Source organism: Phalacrocorax aristotelis, chromosome 7 (assembly GCF_949628215.1).
Source record: "Phalacrocorax aristotelis chromosome 7, bGulAri2.1, whole genome shotgun sequence".
NCBI lineage: Eukaryota > Metazoa > Chordata > Aves > Suliformes > Phalacrocoracidae > Phalacrocorax > Phalacrocorax aristotelis.
This window is the reverse complement of record NC_134282.1, coordinates 26,152,739-26,172,595: the sequence shown is the minus strand read 5'-3', so window position 1 is coordinate 26,172,595 and position 19,857 is coordinate 26,152,739. Positions and strand designations below refer to the sequence as shown.

At 45.6% G+C, this 19,857-nt stretch overlaps 1 protein-coding gene across 4 annotated transcripts in view; it reads right to left on the bottom strand.

The window, feature by feature from the left end:
* Window positions 1–5,475: 5,475 nt before the first annotated feature.
* The window catches only part of ARHGEF4 (Rho guanine nucleotide exchange factor 4), a 227,462-nt gene continuing 213,080 nt past the window's right edge, over window positions 5,476–19,857 (bottom strand). For all 4 annotated transcript variants that reach the window (XM_075099358.1, XM_075099359.1, XM_075099360.1 and 1 more), the window contains 9 exons: window positions 17,362–17,541; window positions 14,259–14,453; window positions 13,094–13,273; window positions 12,251–12,483; window positions 10,941–11,070; window positions 9,908–10,039; window positions 8,597–8,840; window positions 7,843–7,920; window positions 5,476–6,568 (listed from right to left, as the gene is read on the bottom strand). In XM_075099358.1, coding sequence (XP_074955459.1) covers window positions 6,411–6,568; window positions 7,843–7,920; window positions 8,597–8,840; window positions 9,908–10,039; window positions 10,941–11,070; window positions 12,251–12,483; window positions 13,094–13,273; window positions 14,259–14,453; window positions 17,362–17,541 — 1,530 coding nt within the window. In that variant the 3' untranslated portion in view covers window positions 5,476–6,410. The remainder of the gene's footprint in view (window positions 6,569–7,842; window positions 7,921–8,596; window positions 8,841–9,907; window positions 10,040–10,940; window positions 11,071–12,250; window positions 12,484–13,093; window positions 13,274–14,258; window positions 14,454–17,361; window positions 17,542–19,857) is intronic.

Sequence of the window (19,857 nt, the reverse complement as noted above, 5' to 3'; positions counted from 1 at the left end):
TTTTTGACTGCCTTCTTGCACTAGCTTAGCTCTGAAATGAGTTGTGTTGTATCTGCTGCTTTGAAGATAGATTCCCTCCCCTGCACTAAAATGAACAAACTAAATGAACAACACTACCTTTAGTGGGTTAAAATAATCTGAAAACACTACAGGGTTTTTCAGTTCATGTCTATGCATTACCAAAACCCATTACTTACCTGGAGACCTGATCCTACAGCTTTGCTTAGACTGGGAGCTCTGGGGACAGGGACTTTCTACTGGTAGGCTGGTACAGGGCATCGTAGTTGAGTCAGACCTTATGATCGTACCGATGTGGTACTGCTACTTGTCAATAGCAGTGGCAAGGCCCGCTAACTGTAGTAGAAAACTTAAGTAGCAGCAGGTACAAGCTGAGGCTCCAGCAGTTGAATGAAGTGTGAACAGCTCCATTCTTAAAGCTTGAAGAGTTATTGTACTACCCTATTCGCTGTCCAAACAGGCGTTGCAGTGCCGTACCCTTCATTAGCAGGTACGCTGCAAAACTGGACATGAGAATTGAAAACAGTTGAAGTAATAACAGTAAAATAAGAAACTGGCACTTGCTCGAAGCTGTACCACCTCACAGACGCTGACAAAGTTCTTAAGCGGTCGGTGTAGCAAGTGGTACAGTACTTGTTCAAAAGATTGATAGTTAAGGATCAGTGGCAAGATTGTTATATTTAATTCTGCTGTTACATGAAGCCATGCTTCCACTACGGTAAATCTGGAGGAGCACAGCCTGATGCTTTGATGTATGTTGCAAAAGATGAAAGGCCTTTTTATAAAGAAAGGCTAATTTCTGTTGTTCTGGCATCCCGAGAAATTAAAATTTTCAGTCTGAGGCTGTGATTCTCTTGGAATGTCTGTTACTCGTAGATGCCTCGATTTTCAGTTGTCCTCATTGATGACAGGGAGGCCTGGCCGCCTGATGTTTTGAGGAAGCTGTTTGGATGCCCACGTGCAGGCGGTCTGCACATCCGAAGGCTTCTGGATGGCAGGCTGAAGCGCTGGTTTTGCGGAGCGGTGTCCTGGGCGGCCGGGATTACCCGCAGTGTATAGCGGCCAGGCGATGGACTAGGCCGGACAGGAACGGGCTGCTCCCCACCCGACCCCGCACTGTTCTTCAGGTAGCTGACAAAACAGACAAGATCTTAAAGGCTGCTTCATGGGAGCTTTTAGCTCTGTGGGAGCTGATCTTTGTTATTTTGATTTAGTACAAAGAGAGTTTGTACTGCTTTTGATGCTATCAAAACTTGAAGCATAGGCATTTTTCTAGTGTATACACCCACCTTTTCTGACTCAGTTATTCCAAACTAATAGTTCAAAATAGAGATTTTTTTTTTTTTCTGTCAGAGAAGAAACTACATTATTTAGCAGCCACTGTCTCTCTTCATTTTACTGGTAGCTTCAGCAAATCATTCTTCTGATTGGTTCACATGCTTTACATAAGTCTGGGTCTTACTTGTCCAAGTGAAATCTGGGCAGATTTTCCTCACTAAGAAACATGGCTGTTTTTCACAAGCAGCTTTCTAAATGGATAGCTTACAGAAGGAGGGGAACAGATAAAGCCAAAACCACTAAAAAAACCCAAACTGCCCCTGGATCTTGTCCTCTTTATGTAACTCAATGCAGAATTATTTTTCTGGGTAGTTAAGGTAGGTTCTACCCTGAAATCTGGAATGATTGGTGCTGTTCAGACCCGTGTCAGGAGCTTCAGGTTGTTTTGCATGAAAACCTGCATTTCTAGCAATGTAGAAGGTTCATCTCCAGAGGAGCCGGTACCTCTCTGTGGTCTCACCTCTGCTTATTCATGCTTCAGTTGGGCTCTTCTTGGGAACCTGTTAGGATTCTGTGGTCCATTAAGCTCAGAAAGCTTGACAGAAGCTGTGCATGACCTGTTGTTCATATGCCAGAAAAGCCCTTTATTACAAGCTCAGATGATGACTTTGTGAATCTACATAATGTGTACACAAACGCTTTCTGTCCTACACACACATTCTCCTTGATACTTTTAATTGAGTGTACAATGTGAGTAACGCCATTCAAAATCCAGAAGCCAGGGTGAAGAGGAGGGAAATTCAGTGTTGGTTAGTCTGTTACCAGGGTCTAACATATTCACACTTTACCACTTAATCAGTAACTTAAGAGATGGCTTTCAAGTATCTAATAATTTAAAATCAATGGAGGTTACATGTGATCTGATACACAGTTTGTTCAGGAAACAATAGGTTTTGTAGTTAGGAAATCAGGAATTAGTGCTGGGTAGAAAAATAAGGATGGCATTTCTTGGTGAAATCCTCTTCAGGTTTACGAAGTGGTCTGTTGATGTGCTGGTGCGTGGGTAGGTGTGGTGAGAAAAGTGAGTTTGATTCTTACCTGTTAATGTCACTGCTGTATCTCCACCTACTGTGTCACGAGGCTTCCATCTCTTTCAGTGTGGTCATCTTTTATACCTGATTTCAGTCTTGCATAGGGGATCAGATCCTAGCTCCAAATGTCTCTTGCAAGACTAGAATCCGCACTGAAGCCACTTTTTAGGAAGAGTACCAATAAGCAGTCGGGTAGAGACTGTGTTTCTCTACCAGAAATAACTAACGGTTCATCAACTGGTACACCTTTTGGCCAGCGAGGTCTGTTTAGGCATTTAGAGAGAGTTCTATAAAAAGGTTTCTTTCTGTAAGTAACGTGTGTGAAATAATTTGGGTGCGCTGGTCAGTATGGCGTAACTTCTGGAAGAGACGGTAACTACTCTGCTAATTTAAACAACTTGGTGCATATTTACTTTCAGAGTATTGCCACACAGATAATAGTAGCCAATCCTTATGTGTGTCAGCAAGGGGCCAGCAGGGGCTTTTTTTTTTAATTGCCCGTAAAAGCTGCTGCCACTGTCATCCCATTTCATTCAGTAGCATCAGTCAGGATTTGTACTGGCGTGGCTTCAATGTAGACATAAAGCTGCGCATATAAAGCAACATAAAAATAAAAAAACAGATCAGCAGCTGCAGCAAGGGACTCTTTGACTGGATGTAAGACTTTTCTTCTTCTTATGTGGACAGCAAGGTATTGAGCCAAAGAGGGTTGGGGGGAGCTCTACCCTTGAGCACACTCAAGTAGCAACTGGACAAGACTATGAGCAACTTGATGCAGCGTCACAGTTGGCCTTGGGGGGGGGAAGAGTGTCCCAAGGGCCCATCCTGCCTGGGCTCATTGGTCCAAGCCAGCATTCCTCCCCCACTTACTGCGAAGCTGAAAAGCTCAGAACCATGGATCATGACTGTGCCAACAGATGTTTTTTTTTCTCCTGGCCAATCAAAACAAAGACATCACAGATAAGGAAGGTTTGCAGACACTTACGGTAGACACAAAGGTGACAATTGCCTTCGGTTACAGAGGGTGCAACTGTCTCGCTGTGGCAGTGCAGCAAGGGCAAGTCAGCGCTGTGGATGCTGCGATGGCCCACCGGAGTGATGCTCTGCTCAGGGTGAGTACAGCAGCACTTCTTGGGCTTAAGCTTATGCCTGAGAGTCAGGAAGTAAGCACAGGGTTGGTGCCTTGAAAGGTGGGAGTGGTGGGGGTGTTCTTGGCATTTAGACTGGAGGGGGGCAAATGTCCAAACCATGAAATGCTCATGGCATGCAGAGCACTCTGGCACGGGCCTGGGAGGTGTTAATTTTGCTACTTGGCAAGAAGTACTTAGTGGAGCCTCAGTCAACATTGGGTGGGGTGGTGGGGGTATGTGCGCACCTGCATGCATGCCCCCCCAGTATTAACACACCGTCCTCTCCAGTGTAGAGAACAAATGCTCTGTTCCTTGGTTCAGGCTGAGAGGCACAACTGTCAGAAGCTCTTCATGTTGGCACTAAAGATTAGGCTGTCACTATGTGCTGCACAAGCAGGCGAAGATGGGCCATCCTGAGCACCGTAAGCCTGATAATGCGGCTGGAATGTGCAACTGAGGGCTGATTTTTTTTTTTTTGGTTGGTTGTTCTCCCCCTGCCCCCCCATTTTGGTGAGCCACACCTCTTTGTGCAGTGTTTGAAGGCCGTTCCTGCACTGTACCCCAGCTTGTTTTCTTATGCCTGCTAGTAGAGGTGTGTGTTTGACAGATGACAGAGCAGCCCTGTAAGTGGTTGTGCTGGTTCAGGTTGCTGAGGCAGGCAGGCATCTCAAGGCTCTGCTTCCAGTTTGGTAAGCCCTATTTTCCTCTGTTGCACAGGGTGACATGGCGGGGAGAGGTGTGTTAGGGAAAGTGCTTTAAAAAAAAAAACAACCCACAAAGCCAAAACAACCAACTGGGAAAAAAAAACCACCACAACCTTCCATGGGCAGACATCTCTTGTGCTTCTGCATGAGGGAGAGCTTTTGGGGGTTTTAAGTCACCACTGTCTGTAGGACCGTATTGAATGGTGAGGTCACATCTGGCTCCACCAGAAGAGCATGGAGTTGTGTGTTTTCCCAGGAAGAAGGGCAGGGGCGCAGGCTGGCAGCTGGGCAGGTCCCAGGAAGAGCAACTGGGTTCTCTTTCAAGTACGTTTCTTACGTCTTAGTGTTTGCTGTTCCTTTTTAATGCCATATTGCTCAAAGTGGGCTTGAGCATCCCCTGCAGCTTTATTGATGTTTCCTAGCCATGCTTTCCATTCAAGTAACTAGCAGGAATGTGGGAGCTGGTGGCTTGCTAACCTTGATCGGTGTTGTATGTGACCGGTATGTCTCCGGTACAGCCTCTGCTTCACCAGCCTTCCACCCAAAGGGTGGCTGCTTTGAGGATAACCTTCTAGGACGACTTCTCTTGATCAGTGGTTGTTCTCTTAAGCTGCAAGAGCAGAATCTCTACAGTGACTTTGAAGAGAAACTTAAGTTCACACAGATAGACATGTTGGAGACAAACACAGGCCGAGAGTCACTTTTACTAGTTTCTTTATGAAATTAAATGTTGCCCCTGGTCTGAGGGGGAGATATAGTGCAAGAATGACTTTGTACGTGCTACTGAATTCATATCCCTGGATGACCAGACTTTGGTCAGCTACAGCATCAACTAACACTGGACTTCTGAGCTCTGCAGACAGTTAGTGCTGGCTCACACTAGCTTCATGTTGGAGTGAGCAGGTGTCTTCCTTCCAATGTCATGGGATGTCTCCTAAGCTAGGGAATTCAGTCAGTATGGCTTCTAACTCTCACTATGGTAAGGCAGATCTTTCCTTTTGCTAACCAAGATTTAAATTAATTCTTTTTGGCCACAGTTTGAAACTTGGGTTCTTAAAAGTGAGGCTTTTAATGCCAAATTCAGGGCTTTCTAAAGTGGCTTTCCATTTCTTAAAGGTGTCAAAAAGCTGTAGTAATACCCCTTGAAGTGAGGGTCTGTGGGAGTTTGCATAACAGCCCTGCTTTTAGTCTTTGAGTTGAACTGTAGGTTCTGACTTCTGGGAGCTGGGTTTGCAAATATCGAGCTTTCTTAAAAAAAAAAAAAAAAAAAAAAGACAAAACAGGCATCAAGTTAACAACATCTGACAAGAACAATTACAGACTTACAAAATACACAGTTCTGTTTTTTACCATAAATAAACACATTACAAACAATGAGCATTTTCATTGGCCAGGAAATATGGCAGAATGATGGAGAGACGAGAACCTAAGGAGTTGAGTATGGTATTAATTAGGCACGTTTTTCTAACTTATGTAACTCAAACCCACTAGAGAGATTCTTGAACTTTACTCATGCTGCAGGTTGATTGGCACAGTTTAATGTACTATATAATTCATCAGTGGTGTTGAACTAAAGGAAAGAAAAAGGTCACAGTGTGATACTCACTGTTGTCTTGTCTGAGTGCCTGCGAAGGCTAACTGAATTAGTGTGTGGGAGGATCATGTCTCTGAGAAACGTGGGGAGTGGGGGTGGGCAGAGAGCAGAAGGGATTATCCCTCCATGGAAAATGTGTAATGTCAGTGACTGTGAACTCTTGTTCCGAGCACGTCAGCGGACATGGAGCGGGCAGGTGTATCAGCCGCCATCCCCTCTCTGACAGCTGCCAGACAGCAGTAGTGTTCTCAGTTGGAAGGAGCAAGTCAAAGTACAGCTGACAGGCAAAATCTCTTCAGATGAAACATGTCAGGCTCCCTGCTGTGATCTCTTCCTGGAAGTTTGCCTCTTGGGCGCCGTGCAAGGCTGGCTCGATGGGACTGGCACAAACGCAGATGTGTGTGCAAGCACACACACGCAGTGTCTCACCTCGGAGCCAGTGCGCTCAGTCGGTCTGCAAAATAAATAGGGAAGGCTGGAGCACGTGTGCCATCCTCTGTAAACAAAGGATTGGAAGAACCTGGGCTCCACCTCCCAGGACTGATGGATAAAGTGCTTTCTCAGAAGGGGTTCAGGCACAAACATGGGGCTGCCCTTATTTCCGGAAGGGTGTCAGCCTGCTGATGTTCTGCCAGAAGTTCGAGGGCTTGCGCTTGGGCTCTGCCAGCATGAAGACTTGCTGCTGAGGGAGCGTGGTAGGCAGGGTGGGATGCTTCTGACGCATCAGAAAGTCATAGTATGGCCTGGTGACAGCTGTGGTGAGAAGGAGATGGGGAAGCATGTTAGTTGAGCACAGCTCCCTCCTGCACCCCGCCCCATCCAGTCCCTGTTAAAGCTGCAGGGGAGTGAATTGGGTTTGTCTTAGTATTACTCTTCATTTCAACACTGCCTTTTGGGATTAGATTTGATGCTGTGGAAGTCCCAGAAACACGAAGCATAACTGAGAGTTGTTCTGTCACCACTACAACAGGGCTAAACAGCCATAGCTCACCATTAGTGACAAGCTTAACTGGTGACTTTGGTTGTTTTGGGAGAAGCAGCTGATGCGAGTGTGCCTCTGTTGCCTGTTACACCTTCCTGTGCTGGATTTCCGAGTCATGATGGCCAGTGCCTTGCCTGTGGCTGGGGCTGGCTTGTGGGGTCTCCTCTACTGCTTTGCCCCTAGGGCTTTGCTCTGTCAGAGAGGTCTGGCCTCCTTTCAAACTTTCCTCTCTTTGCAGCTAAATCTCACCTCTGAATTGTTTTGAATTTTAGCCAAGCTTTCTTACTGGATACTTGGCTAGGCTATAACTGCCGGCTCGTACCACCAAGAGGAAGTGGTTGTGTCTCTGTGGGTCCAGAGGAAAGCAAGTGGCGTCTCTTCCTCTGGATATAAAGAGGTGTGGTGGCATCACAAAGTGGGTTAGCAGGATTCTTCAGCTGAGAGTGCTGTGGGTACAGGAGCCTTCCTTTCTGTAGCTTGAGTTCACGCTCCCCTAAATCTTCCTTGTCTCTTAAAGTTTTAATGAACAGCTCTGTCAGTGAGCCTGGTACCTACCTGTGGCATTCCGCCAAAATGACAGGTTTCATAGCATATTCCTCAGGCACAACTACCCAGGCAGGAACAGTCCCTGTGGTTACCTTTATGGACCCTCTTTGCATCATAGAATTGTTTAGGTTGGAAAAGACCTTGAAGATACGTTGAGTCCAATGCCCAGTCATGGGGATTATCACACAGGGAATGCCACACTGCCTGGAGAGCCTGGCTTCTAGGGTGAGGCTGTGAACTAGCCTTTGGACCGAAGCTGCCTGCTTGTACATCACTGATTCCTGGCACAGTGCTCAGCGATTAGCTAGGAGTAGTTTCCTGACTCCAGCCATCTGAATCTGCCAGGAACTATACTGCAGATTGTCACATCAGAGCTCACCATCTGGCCTTCTCAAGAGTTTGTTAATGCCGCTTCATTGAAAATGCTCCCATACAGTACATGTAGAACCACCCCCCACCCCCAGTTCTGGCAGCACTTATATGCTCAGGTGTGACTCACCCTTAGGCTTCCCAGTATGGTGCTGCTTGCTGGCATTCAGCATTGCCTGTTTTTTCTGCACTTCTGTGATTGAAAAACCTTGAAGATAAAATAGAGTTTGTCAGCAGCAGGTTGTCATTTTGTTTCTCATGGGAAGACACTGGCATAGACAGTAAGGGAAACACGGGTAGGAAAATGCCTGAGGTGAGAGGTCACAAGCTAAAACTACTCCCAAAGGTGGGAGGGGCATGTACTGCCCCCCTGGCCCACCACCCCAGCCTGTGCTGCGCAACTCTCCTTACCTCTCATGCAAAGTTTGTCTGCTCTTCTACCCCGTGCTTTGCTGGGTGAGGAAGCCAGTCCAGACCCGTTGCAGTTCAAATCTCATTAGTTCACACACATCTGAATCAAGCAGCAATGAGAACCCTTGACTGAACATGTTTTGTATAGATATGGCCGAGTTGGGCACTCACACTACACTGCAAAATACTGACTGTTTTGTCAGCCCTGCCTGAACTCAGTAAAGACACATCAGCCTCCCTGAGGACATGCTGCAGTGTCTGCTCTTGGTGGTTTGGGTTTTTTTTTTCCTCCAGTTCCATGGACTCATTCAGAATATGCAATTCAGCAGCCCATGGCTGGACTGGAGCATGGACTATCATCCCCCCGTTTCCACTCTTATGCATTGGCTGGTGGTTAAAAAAAGGACAGGGGGGAAAAAAACCACAAAACACCCCAAAAGCCCTGCTGCCTGACAGCTTTGCTCTTTCCATACCTGTCTCCTGGTCGAGCTGAACCTGTCGCCTTTCATTCTCAAATGCCTTCAGCCAGCGCTGTTTCTGCTCAGGCTTTTTTGCACAGAATAAGTGGACTTCCTCAGTGTCTCGGCAGTGCAACTTAAATGCATTTTTCACACTGATGTTGAAGTCCTTGTCCTTCCCATCTTCTACATCCAGTATTTCCATATCATCCATGTTGATCCGACTCTTATAATACAAGATGTCCCGACGCAGAAGGTCCTGCAAGAGAGATCACACAGACTTATATGGAAGTTACTGTTCCTGTCCTGTCCCTTCCTTAAACATTCATTTTCTTTGATATGATGGAGTAATTTAATCTTGGCAGTCATTACAGTTCTGTAAGAAAAAAATTGATACTGGATTTGCATCTCTGGAATCGCAGTGCTAAGCTCCTGTTGATACCATTGGCAGTGAGTGAGGGGAACCGGATGGTTTCTTTGAGCAGTGGGGTCAGGACAGGCTGGCATCTACCGTGGTGGGTATCAGCTGCCCTGAAGACCTCTGAAGGAGAGTAAGCTTGTGTTCTTACGTGTGATCCCAAATCCTCATTAAGCCAGCGTCAGAAAAAAAGTATTTGAATCCTATTTGGGTTCCAGTTAGAAACCTAAAAAAAATGCTTTGGGTATTTGTGTTGACAATGAAAAGTAAATTTGAGAGCAGTGATAAAACAGTGAGGGTCTCATGCCTAAGTTACCTGGAGCTACCTATATGCCATGGATCATGCAAAAAAACAAATTGACACGTTCAGTTCTGAAATTCCAGTGGAAGATATCTTTCATTTGCTCTATGAAGGAAGTTCTCTTTTATTACGTAGGTTATGAAAAATATAAAGGGCTGTACTTACAGACTTACATATGATGTTAATATGGTGTTATTTATTGTCAAGGCCCACAGCTCTTCATCAAAGCTGCAGTTACCTTCTGAATGTATTAATCCCATGTGGTAGTGCAGTTGAAAAAATATCTTTAAAAAAAAGGGGTGACAATGCTCATACTTTAGTTGTATAAAATAAACCCATACACTAACTCTAGAAGCAGTGCGATGTTTTCCTCTCTTGCTTAAGACATAGGCCAGTAGTTAGTTCCTGTAGCTTATCGCTGTGGTCAGGTGTGCAGAACATACCAGGATGTCAGAGAAAAGATTACAGTGAATGCACATAAAAAGTCTCTGCACCAGAAGCACGTATGTTGCCAGTAGATATTAAGGAAACAAAGGGGTAGAGAAGGAGTTCACTCACATTCTTTAGCATTTAATAGATAGCATTTGTGCTGGGCTAGTGAGGTTACCTTCTTGCAGCAGACAAGCTGGTGATCGAAGAGGAAGAACATCCTCTGCTGGCTCTTGGCTTGAGGGTGGGAGATTTTGGTTAATTCCCCAGAATAGATGAGTTCTGAGCTTCTGACTAGGACATCTTCACCCTGAGAACAGCACAAAAAACATGTTGGTCTCAGCCATCTGAAAACAGGAGGAGAAATAAGCCTGTAGTCTCATAGGTGACCCTCAGCTTGGCTGTGGGACCTGAACTCCTGTCTAGGAAACTCTCCTCTGGGAATGAGAGGGAGCCTCTGAGCTGGAGGACAGTCCTTGTCACAGCAGGGAGACACCGTGCCCTTGGAACCCAGGGAATGGGAACTGAATTTGATAAGAACCATAGTGTGTTAAATGAAAAAAAAATCTCCTGTTTCAGGGAGTCTGCTCAGGGCAGCTGATCCATCCCTGATGTTCAAGGAGGCACATAAGCAGAGAGCTGAGAGTTTAGCCTGACATCCTTGGGGAGGGAGATGGTCTGGCTTTATTGAGTCTAGGATTTAGAGAATTAGTAGTTTTGTTCCTTTAATTTAGCATTTTTTTTCTAATGAGGCTATGGGGAACCTTGGCTTCCTTTGCCACTCTAGCAGAGCTTGCCTTTCTGCAAGAATAACGTGGCTTATTAAGCATTAAGGGGCAATTCTGCCCATCTTGAGAGTTCGAAATCACTCAAGACAAAACGGGGGGCAGGAAGAAAATAATAGGATTTCACAGCCTACATGCTAATTTTATTCTGCAAGGAAAATGCGGAAGCAAAAATAGTAGGGAACATGCAAAGGCAGCTGGTCTAGCTGGGTTATGTGCTAGACCTTTTCAGTTGTACTAAAAGAGCACATCTGTTTGAACACCACCACCCCACACACACACACAGAGTGGGGCTGCAGAACTAAGGTATAGCTGCATAGTAATCCCTGCAAACATCTTGGTGTAGGCAGAAGCTGTTGCGGGGGGCAGGGGGAGCAGGGCAACACAGAACATTCAATTGATGGGGAAAGTAAGTCTCTTTCTTACCTCCCAGTCTTCTATCGAACTCTGCCACTGAGCAATTTTGTCAATGTTCTCCAGCCGCCGCTTTCTCTCATTGATGAGCCGAGCAACGTTCTTCATGGCATTTAAGGCAGCTTCAACATCTTTAAAATCCCTAGGGTAGAGCAGAGGTGTTAGGCATGACAAAATGACACGTGCTTATTGTATCTACACTCCAAAGGAGTGCAGTCTACCATGGTCTAGGGCTGGAGAGCAGAAAACATGAGTTCCACTTGCACTTATCCCAGCTGTTTTATACTGGAAGTCTGAGGTACGTGTTTCTGTGGGCAGCTTTTCAGATGTGTGCTGGTTTTGAGGCACAGATGGTAGTCTTGTAACAAATCCAGGCCCAGTTTGTGGAAAGGAAGTGGGTAAGCAATCAAATTTAGCCACAGAGGTGTAAATACAAGTTGCTGGAAGAATCTCCAGGGCTTTCCACATAACACAATGTATTCATAAGGCCGCTGTTTTCATGCAGGGACTATCATGCATAGGTAAGGCATCTCAGCAATAACTGCCTGTGTTTCAAATAGGAGCTGATGGTTTATCTGGAAGGGTAGGACAGAAGCTTATCTACCCTCCCCCACGCACCATCTGCTGCCATCAGCTACTTCTGCCGAGTTTAAAGTAGCTGGGAAGGGGCTGTTCTGCACAACTTGTCTCTTAACGCAATTTTCAAAACATCTGTGTACTGCATTAAGGAGCTTTCTGTTAAGGGGTCAGCTTCAGAACAACCTGCTTATAGATTTAATAAGCCATGCTTAAAACCATTCTGAAACAGAGCCATGGATTTGGAGGCTTTTGAGCTAGTGCTGAAGAGTGTGCGTGGCTTGACTCCTGTAGGCCACGCTTTCCCACTGGGGAAGCACTGACCAAAAGTCATGACTACCACTCAGCCCTGACGTGCTATGGTGTAGTTGCATGGACATTTTGGGGTATTTCAAACAGTGCTTTTGGAGGCAAAGTTTTCAACACCACCACTGGAAACATTTAACTCTGAAGTATGTATGTGCTGGTATCAGATATGTGGGCCAAATAAAACAGAAAAGTACCATTAATAAGCCAGACCTTGCAACCCCAGGTCTGTAACAGACAGGAAAGCCTAGTGCTACTGTAATGGAAAATGATGTATTTGATAGAAAAAAAACCCTTTTTTTTTCCTGGTTTCTACAAGGTAACACAGAAGAATCATAGTATCGCTTGCTCTTGGCAAGCTGCCCTCAGTACACGATTCTGCATTAGTCCATTTCCACAAGACCAGTCTCACTCCTTCCCTCCCTGCCATGCTGACCTACCTGTGCTGGGGATTGGTATATTTGAGCAATTCAGCCAGTTGCAGCGGATATTTGCAGATTTTCTGCACGGGAGTCAGCAGAAAACCATCCAGAGAAATGTCGATCATCTTCTGCAGCAAGCGGCAGGCTTCGAAGAAGTAGACGTACTTGTTAACTTTGGTGAGGCGGGACAGCTCCATGCAGGCGTTGGGGTGGTTGTTGCAGTATTCAGAGTATATCTGAAACTCTGTTTGCTGCAAGGGAAATGAGGGATTTACTGTCCCTATTCTTCAGGGTGATGGCCCGGCTCAACCTGCTGTGTGTGAGTTTCCTGTGTAGGTCCTACCCTTTTATCACATGGGGCTGTTTCGTAATTTGTATCCTCCCCACACTTTGAAGCCTGGAGACCTAAAGTAGGGGATGGGCAGTGCATATTACAAGTTACGGAATGTGCAGCTTATCCAAGAGAACAAGACCTTTCCGTGTACTCTGGCCTGTGCTCAGCTGAATGCTTTTAATGACTGGATCAGCAGTTGCTGATCCTGCAGTGACCTGAAAATACCATAGCTGTAAACTCAGGTCCAGCTCAAGATTTGGAATCTTCATAAATTTTTGTGTAAAGTAGCATGGTCTGGCAGGAAGTAAAGTGCTCAGAAACTGAGGCACTTTGAAAATGTTCTCTTCACAGCCACAAGAGCTAGAGGATGTTTGTTTGGGAGGTGGGTAGTGGTTGAACGGGGGGTGGGTGGAGGGGTGTACGTGGGTCTTTTTTAAACAGAGCTTCAGTTCCGTCAGGTCAATTTCTATATCATCTGGTTTAATCCATGCTCAGCTACCCTTTACCATGAAGTCAATTTTACTTACATATTCTAAGAAGCATGAGCCGACCTCACTCAAATGTGGGTGGTCTTTGTTGAATTTCTTCTCTAGTGCTTTAACGAATTTTTTCTGGCACCTGTAGATGTCCTCAATATTCCCAAAGATTGTCTTCAGCTGTTCTTCTGTAAACATGTCAGCTCTTTTGCGGCACTGTTTAATGTAACCCTAGGAGGAAACCAAATGGGAAAGCTTCCTGAGCATTTGTTCTGTGGCCTTTGGTTACCAACAGAAAACCCTGTGGACTGTAGTCAGTTGAACACCAAGTTCCTGTACCCGCTTCCTGCATAGGTGCATCCCTGTTTTAGCTATTATTTCCAAGCCACAGCTACATCACTGCCTTAAACGGTACTGTAATCCACACTTGAAGGAGTCCCAGAGCTGCTTTGTCTCCTATTAAAAACACCTTTATCTGCCTGCAGGCTACAGGTGTTCTGACCCCAGCATTGATCGACTGATAGATTTAGGCCAATTAAATCCAATAGCAGATCTGTTTTGGATGCTTGTGTTGGGAAATGCCTGGTTGACTCAAGGGAGGAGGAGGACACAAAGGACATGGGGGGACGCACACACGACACTGCAGGAGGAGAGGCTTGCTTGGTAAGTATGTGCTGCTTTGCCCTAGCTGGCTCTCCTGTAAGGCACTACATTTTTGTGTCATTTCAGTGAAGAACTATGCTTCTGCAAAACTCTTTTCAATTACCTTCATTTACCCCAGCATATATGACAGCATGCATCTTCTGGAATAGGTGTCGCAATACTCAGCATATTTGGAAGTGAAAGACCTAATTGGCTGAACATCCCCCAGTTGTTTTGATATGAGCATGACTTGCCTGAAGGCTGGAGTTATTATATTACCTCAAAACATATATTAAAGAGGACAGCAATGCTAGACATTTACTTTTCTCTGGCTTAGGAAATTGAATTAATCAGAGCCTAAGTGGGTGCTCCAAATACAGAGGCATTTGGGATATTGCTGTAATGAATCACCTCCTGTTTTCTAAGCATGCAACGCCATTTAGGTGAGCAGGCTCTGATGGAAATACAGTCTCATTTTCAGAAAAGTTACCTGCTTAGGGTAACTCTCTGGGCAAGAATACTTTATTATCCTTCAGACAAGTTCTGACATTCACTTCCCCGTTTATTCCGTTACCTCACAAATGTCCTTCAGGTGCTTGATGTAGTCTCTCTCTGTGCTTATGATCTCATTAATGACGTTGGTCCTCATTTGATCTTTGGTGGTCTGCCCCATCCCAAAGCGGCGGGTACCACTGCTGGAGTCGTCCTCTTTGCCACCCTCTACCTTCAGGGGATAATCTTCCATGGGTTCATCCTGATTTACTCGCAGCTGTGCCAGATACACAAGATGCTCATCGTTGGTATTGCTAAACACAAGTCTTTCGAGGAAAAGAAGTTTGGGGCACTTGACTGAATGGCAGACAAAGATTGAGCTAGGATAAGGAGCGAGGAGGGCTGCTACATGTATATTACTTGTAAACATATTTCCCCCTTGGGGAAGCTAAGGCTAGACAGCCGGTTTTGGGAGGGTGCTTTCAAGCCACATGACAGCTGCTCCTACTCTGTGACATGGGTGGTTTTAAGCAGGCATCCCTTGTGGACAGAAGTCACAAGAATGATATGGAGTCCTCCAGGAAGAACACATACAAAATCAGGACAGGAAAAGGTTTATCAAGTGAAATCTGCTTAGGGACTTGGGAGGGGGTGTTTGGGGCGGGGGGGGAGGCGGGCGGGGGAACCAGTTAATAGTTGCTTTTTTATATAGCTTTATTGTTGTTCTTATACTATAAATAATGGATGGCCTCTCAGTATCGCTTTCCCCAAGATTATTTAAAGATAACCTATTGTTAGTATAAAGCTGATACAGATGCCAGCGGGCTTATAATGTGGTAAGGAATGGCATTACATTACAGGGCTGTGTGTGAAACTCATGGTTCCTTCACAATGCCCATCAGATGGCAGCACAGCATGAGCAGAGAAAAACATCAGCCTTTTGTAGGCACACTACCTACGGAGTATATTGTCAACAACAGCAAAGTACCTTATTTAATAGCAGGCAATTATCAGTGCATTTCACTTATGAGCTTTCTTTTACGTAGTAGTATTATAGCTCTTAGAGCGCCCATGGGAATGTTTTGTACACAACTCAGCACAGAGAAGTGAAAAACACTGAAGTAGGAACATGCGTAGCTATAGGCATTTTTAGTACAATGACACAGACCTGCTTTAAACTTCTAATGCAGTTTTTTCTAGGCAGGATTACTTACCACTATATTCACATATATATCTACATATAAAAACAGTGCATACCTATCCCTTGTCAGCATAGGCAGAGATTACATTTACTCACTGTTACAGCTGGTGAAGCCCTCAAGACATGCAATCCTGGTTTTCCTTCACTATGAGCAGAACAACATTGGCTAGTCTTAAACTCAAACCTTTGCCTGAAACCTGTGTGGAGTTAACTGAGAGACCTCGATATTTATCCAAATCCCCAAACATACCAGCCTTCCCAGCAGTAAGCTTGAGAACCAGTGATAATTAGCTGGAAATCTTCACTCAGATGCTTGAATAAAGTGCTGTAATTACTCAGCTAAAAGAACTTCTTACTCTGTGTCCCTAACGGCTAGCGCCAGTCTGCTTTCCCCTGAAATATTGTCACAAGTTTTTGCCAGCCAGGGCAACAATTCAACTTATCAGTAACATAAAAGAAAAAAAAAAAGGCCTGTGTTTTGGTTGTGAAAAAAGCATTTCCATCCCCACCAGTGCTGAGAGTTTGGTCCACCGTTCGTAATAGTTATCCAGCTGAGACTGTCTCCTGCAATCTATAGCAAAGCATTTCAAAACTTTTATAGCACTATCTGCCCCACTTCTCCGAGAACTTGCTACGCACACCAGATCACCTCGTATCACCTCCTTTCATGCTTCACCTGATTTTGGGTCACTTGTGATCTGAAGTGACCCGGATAAAGAGCTAAAGGGCGGAGAATCTCTGCCCTTAGGCACCTAATTGCCTTTGCAGTACTGAGGAGCCTGCCCTGAAGTGGTGAAAGCAGAATCAGGCATCCACACCAGCAGTCACAGCCCAAAGAAAGCAAAAAAGCCTTTTTCCTCACAGCAGGAAAGGAGTGCACAGCAGCTACCCAGACTCTTCTTTTACCCCCCACTTACACAGAGAATTCTGATGTGTTTCAGAATGCTCTGTTGGAAATTCAACCTCTGCAGTATACAGCTGGGACTGTGCTGGCTGTTCTACATAGCTATTTCTATATGGTCTTTGTAGCTGGCACTGGGGGAGAGCCTTGGCCCACAAGCATCAAGTGTTTCACATCTCCCCCCTCATCAGTTGTCCCACATGACCAACGAGACATTTTTTGTGGTTTTTCTCCTCCATTTTAAATGCCTGGGATACAGTGCTGCATGGTAGCCCACCAGCCTGATGTTTTTAAAACTCCTGGGCTAAAAGAAGGTGCATGAGTCAGGTGGTTGCATACTTTGGGATGTGGGATAGCACTGGACCCAGCACCAGATGGAGGAAATGACTTCGAGCTGCATCAGGGGACGTTTAGATTGGATATTAGGAACAATTTCTTTACTGAAAGAGTGGTCAGGCATTGGAACAGGCTGCCCAGAGAGGTGGTGGAGTCACCATCCCTAGAGGTATTTAAAAGACGTGTAGATGTGGCACTTAAGGGCACGGTTTAGGAGACATGGTAGTGTTGGGTTGATGGCTGGACTTGATCCTAGAGGTCTTTTCCAACCTTAATGATTCTATGATTCTATGGAGAAAGCTAAATTTGGTGCCATGCTTATCCATACTGTCTGAAGCAGACGCTAGAGTGAAGACCCCTGCCAGCTGCATCTGGGATTCCTCCAGGAGAGTATATGTTGCTCTTTCCTGAAGGAGAGGCTGCGTGCTTGGGGACAAACTAGCCAATATGCATATGGGTCAGCAGGAGCACAGGCTGCAAACCACCATGCAGGGCTGCTCCCCAGGTAGCGCAGTTTAGCTTAGCTCCAGAGTCTGGAACTGAACCACCCTTACCCTGATTTACTCATGTAAAGAGGGGCTTCTCCAGCCAGGAAGGTCCTACATACCGTGTAGAGTAATAGTAACAATGCATGTTGAACCAACTACCTCTGTCAGTGAAAGTGCTGAGGAGTGACTACAGAACCTGGAGAAAAAGAACAAACACTTGGTGCTAATGGAGAGGCATAAAGAAACATCAAGCTCTTACCCGTACAAAGCTAGCTGGAAACCAGCCTTCGCTGTCCAGAATCCTCCCCCACCACCACTCCTTGTTGGTAGCATCCATTACTTCAATGACATCGCCGGCCTTGAATCCCAGCTCTTGGTCGTCCATCGTGACATGGTCCCAGAGGGCTTCTGCATACACCACACTGCCATCGCTGATGAGCTGTGGACAGAGCAAGTCAAACTGTCAGCTCCCACCAAGGAAGCAGTGCAGTCTGCCAACACGGCTGCAGCTTTGGCACCATTGCTGCTGAGGCAAACAAGCGTTGATGACTGTTTACTCCCCATGAGCAATGTGAAAAAGAGTTAGTGCTAGTCTGGCAATTGCTTCGACTAACCTTGCTCTCAATAGCATTTATTCAGAATCACCTGGACACATAAAAGAACATAAATTTGATGCTCTGGAATTTCTCACTGGTGACTTTGCCTCCGCCAGCAAACAAGACTCAGTGGTACATTGTTGGTGGAGGATGCTCTTGTGCTGCCAGTGCAGCCCTGCTTGGGAAAGCCCCGAAATAAAACCTTGAGCATCAACATTTAGAAACGTACTTCAGTGCAGAAAGTATTCTGAGGTGTCAGAGCTAGTCTAGGATGGATAGAGCCTTAAGTCTTTAAGGTGGTTAAACTTAGCACTTAAGCTGCTTAAAATAAGTCTTCTGAAGAATTTACGTAATTCTGCTGAGGGACGACAGTTATTTACTACCTGTCCCATAGAGGGCCTACTCTCAGGAAAAAAAGGGGCACCAGCAATTAAAAAAACAAAACAAAACAAAACCAAACCCAAAAAAACCATCCCACATGTTTAGAGGCTTGAAATGGGGGCTGTTGAACACAGTGATGATTGTGTCTTTACATGCCTAATGCCATTCCCAACCATTCATGCTTTAGCTGTGGTGTAACTAACACTTGGGACCTGTTGCAGCAGTGTATGCGTAGCCTGGTCCTGCTGGCCACTACGTCAGTAGTGCCTGCCCGATGCCCACATGTTTATCACGTCACAGGCTCCTTTGAATTTCAACAACTACAGAGTTAGATGCACAGGCTTCTCGGAGCCTGAGCATGACTGGGACTCTCTGAACACCAAGGATTTCCCCAAGAAGGCAGAGCATATACTGGAGTCCTGCTAAAAAGGACTTATTCAGCCATTCTGGAGTGGCAGCAAAGGTCTATTTTTCTCCAGGAAAATGGTGCAACGGTAATTCTGGGAAGACAATGGAAAGAGTGGTCTGTGAGGCACAAGGGAGAAAGAGAACCTGTAGAAAACCCACTATGCATGGTGTATCTCAAAACACTGCAGCAGTATCACCACAGGCACATAATGCATGTGTCATCCATGCTGGGCACCTTAGGCTGTTTGGTCACATGGTCATCTGTGACTCTGGGTTACTACTTTTGCCCCTCCCCCAAGAATAAAGATGCATGTTGTAAAAGAATGTCAGGAAAATCACGCGTACAGTAAATCAGGAGACACTTAACGAGGCATTTGAACGAAAATTCAAATAAAATCTGCCTTTGGATAGCAAATGCCCCTTCACTGAACCAGAAACAGCTTAATGCAATATTTCCATTCTGACAAAAATAACAGGATGATGGGGAAGGAAAGGATGAGAGGTTCCCACTTATCTGCATAGCCACTGTGTCGGCACGCCCCTCAGCTGCCCTCCACTGCACCAACACAGGGCTCGGTGCATCCTTGCTGCAGGTTTCTGCTCTTCACAGAGGTGAGCGGTCACCACAGAGAGGCCCAGGAGGCAGGGAACGAGCATAAGGGACATGCTGCTGTCATACAGCCAGCCAGTGGCATGACGGGAGAGTGATCCAAGAGTCTTAAATGGTGTCTCACTAGTCTAAGCTCCTATGGCAAGGACAGGCTTTGATCACAAGGCAAGTAGAGAAGTAGTATCATTAGTCTCAGAAAACCAAACATCAAGAGATAATGATGAACGCACCACACAGCAGAGGCAGCTACGCCCAGTCAAATGGCAGGCATTTGTCCAAAAGAGCTGTGGAGGGAAAGGATATTTGGGCTTCACAAGCAGTGTGTACAGCCTATGTGTGATGCTTTTTATGTGTAGCTTACTTAACAGGCGTATTGCATATAGTTTGATGAGCTTGAAGTATACTCAGCATTATGAATAAAGCCTTTATTCATATTTTTGAAACACTTGTAGGTCTTGTCAGTCTTCTAGAAACTTAGATGTTTTAGCTTTCTAACAGAAAGTAGTGGTAACTAGAGTAGGGAAGAGAGTGGATGTAAAAGTGTATATTTTTCCAAAATCGGCTAGCAGACTTCAGTTACAGAACAACAGCTGGGCTGTGGATGATGGTGGATCATCAGAAAATAACTCTGCTGCTGCTTTGAATAATCCACCTCTGCACAACCCATCCATTTGCTTTAGCAGTCCAGCGTCAGTGGCTAGTGACTGTGTGGACCACAAACTGAGCCCAGCAGCTCCCTTCTGCAAGAAGAGAAGAGCAG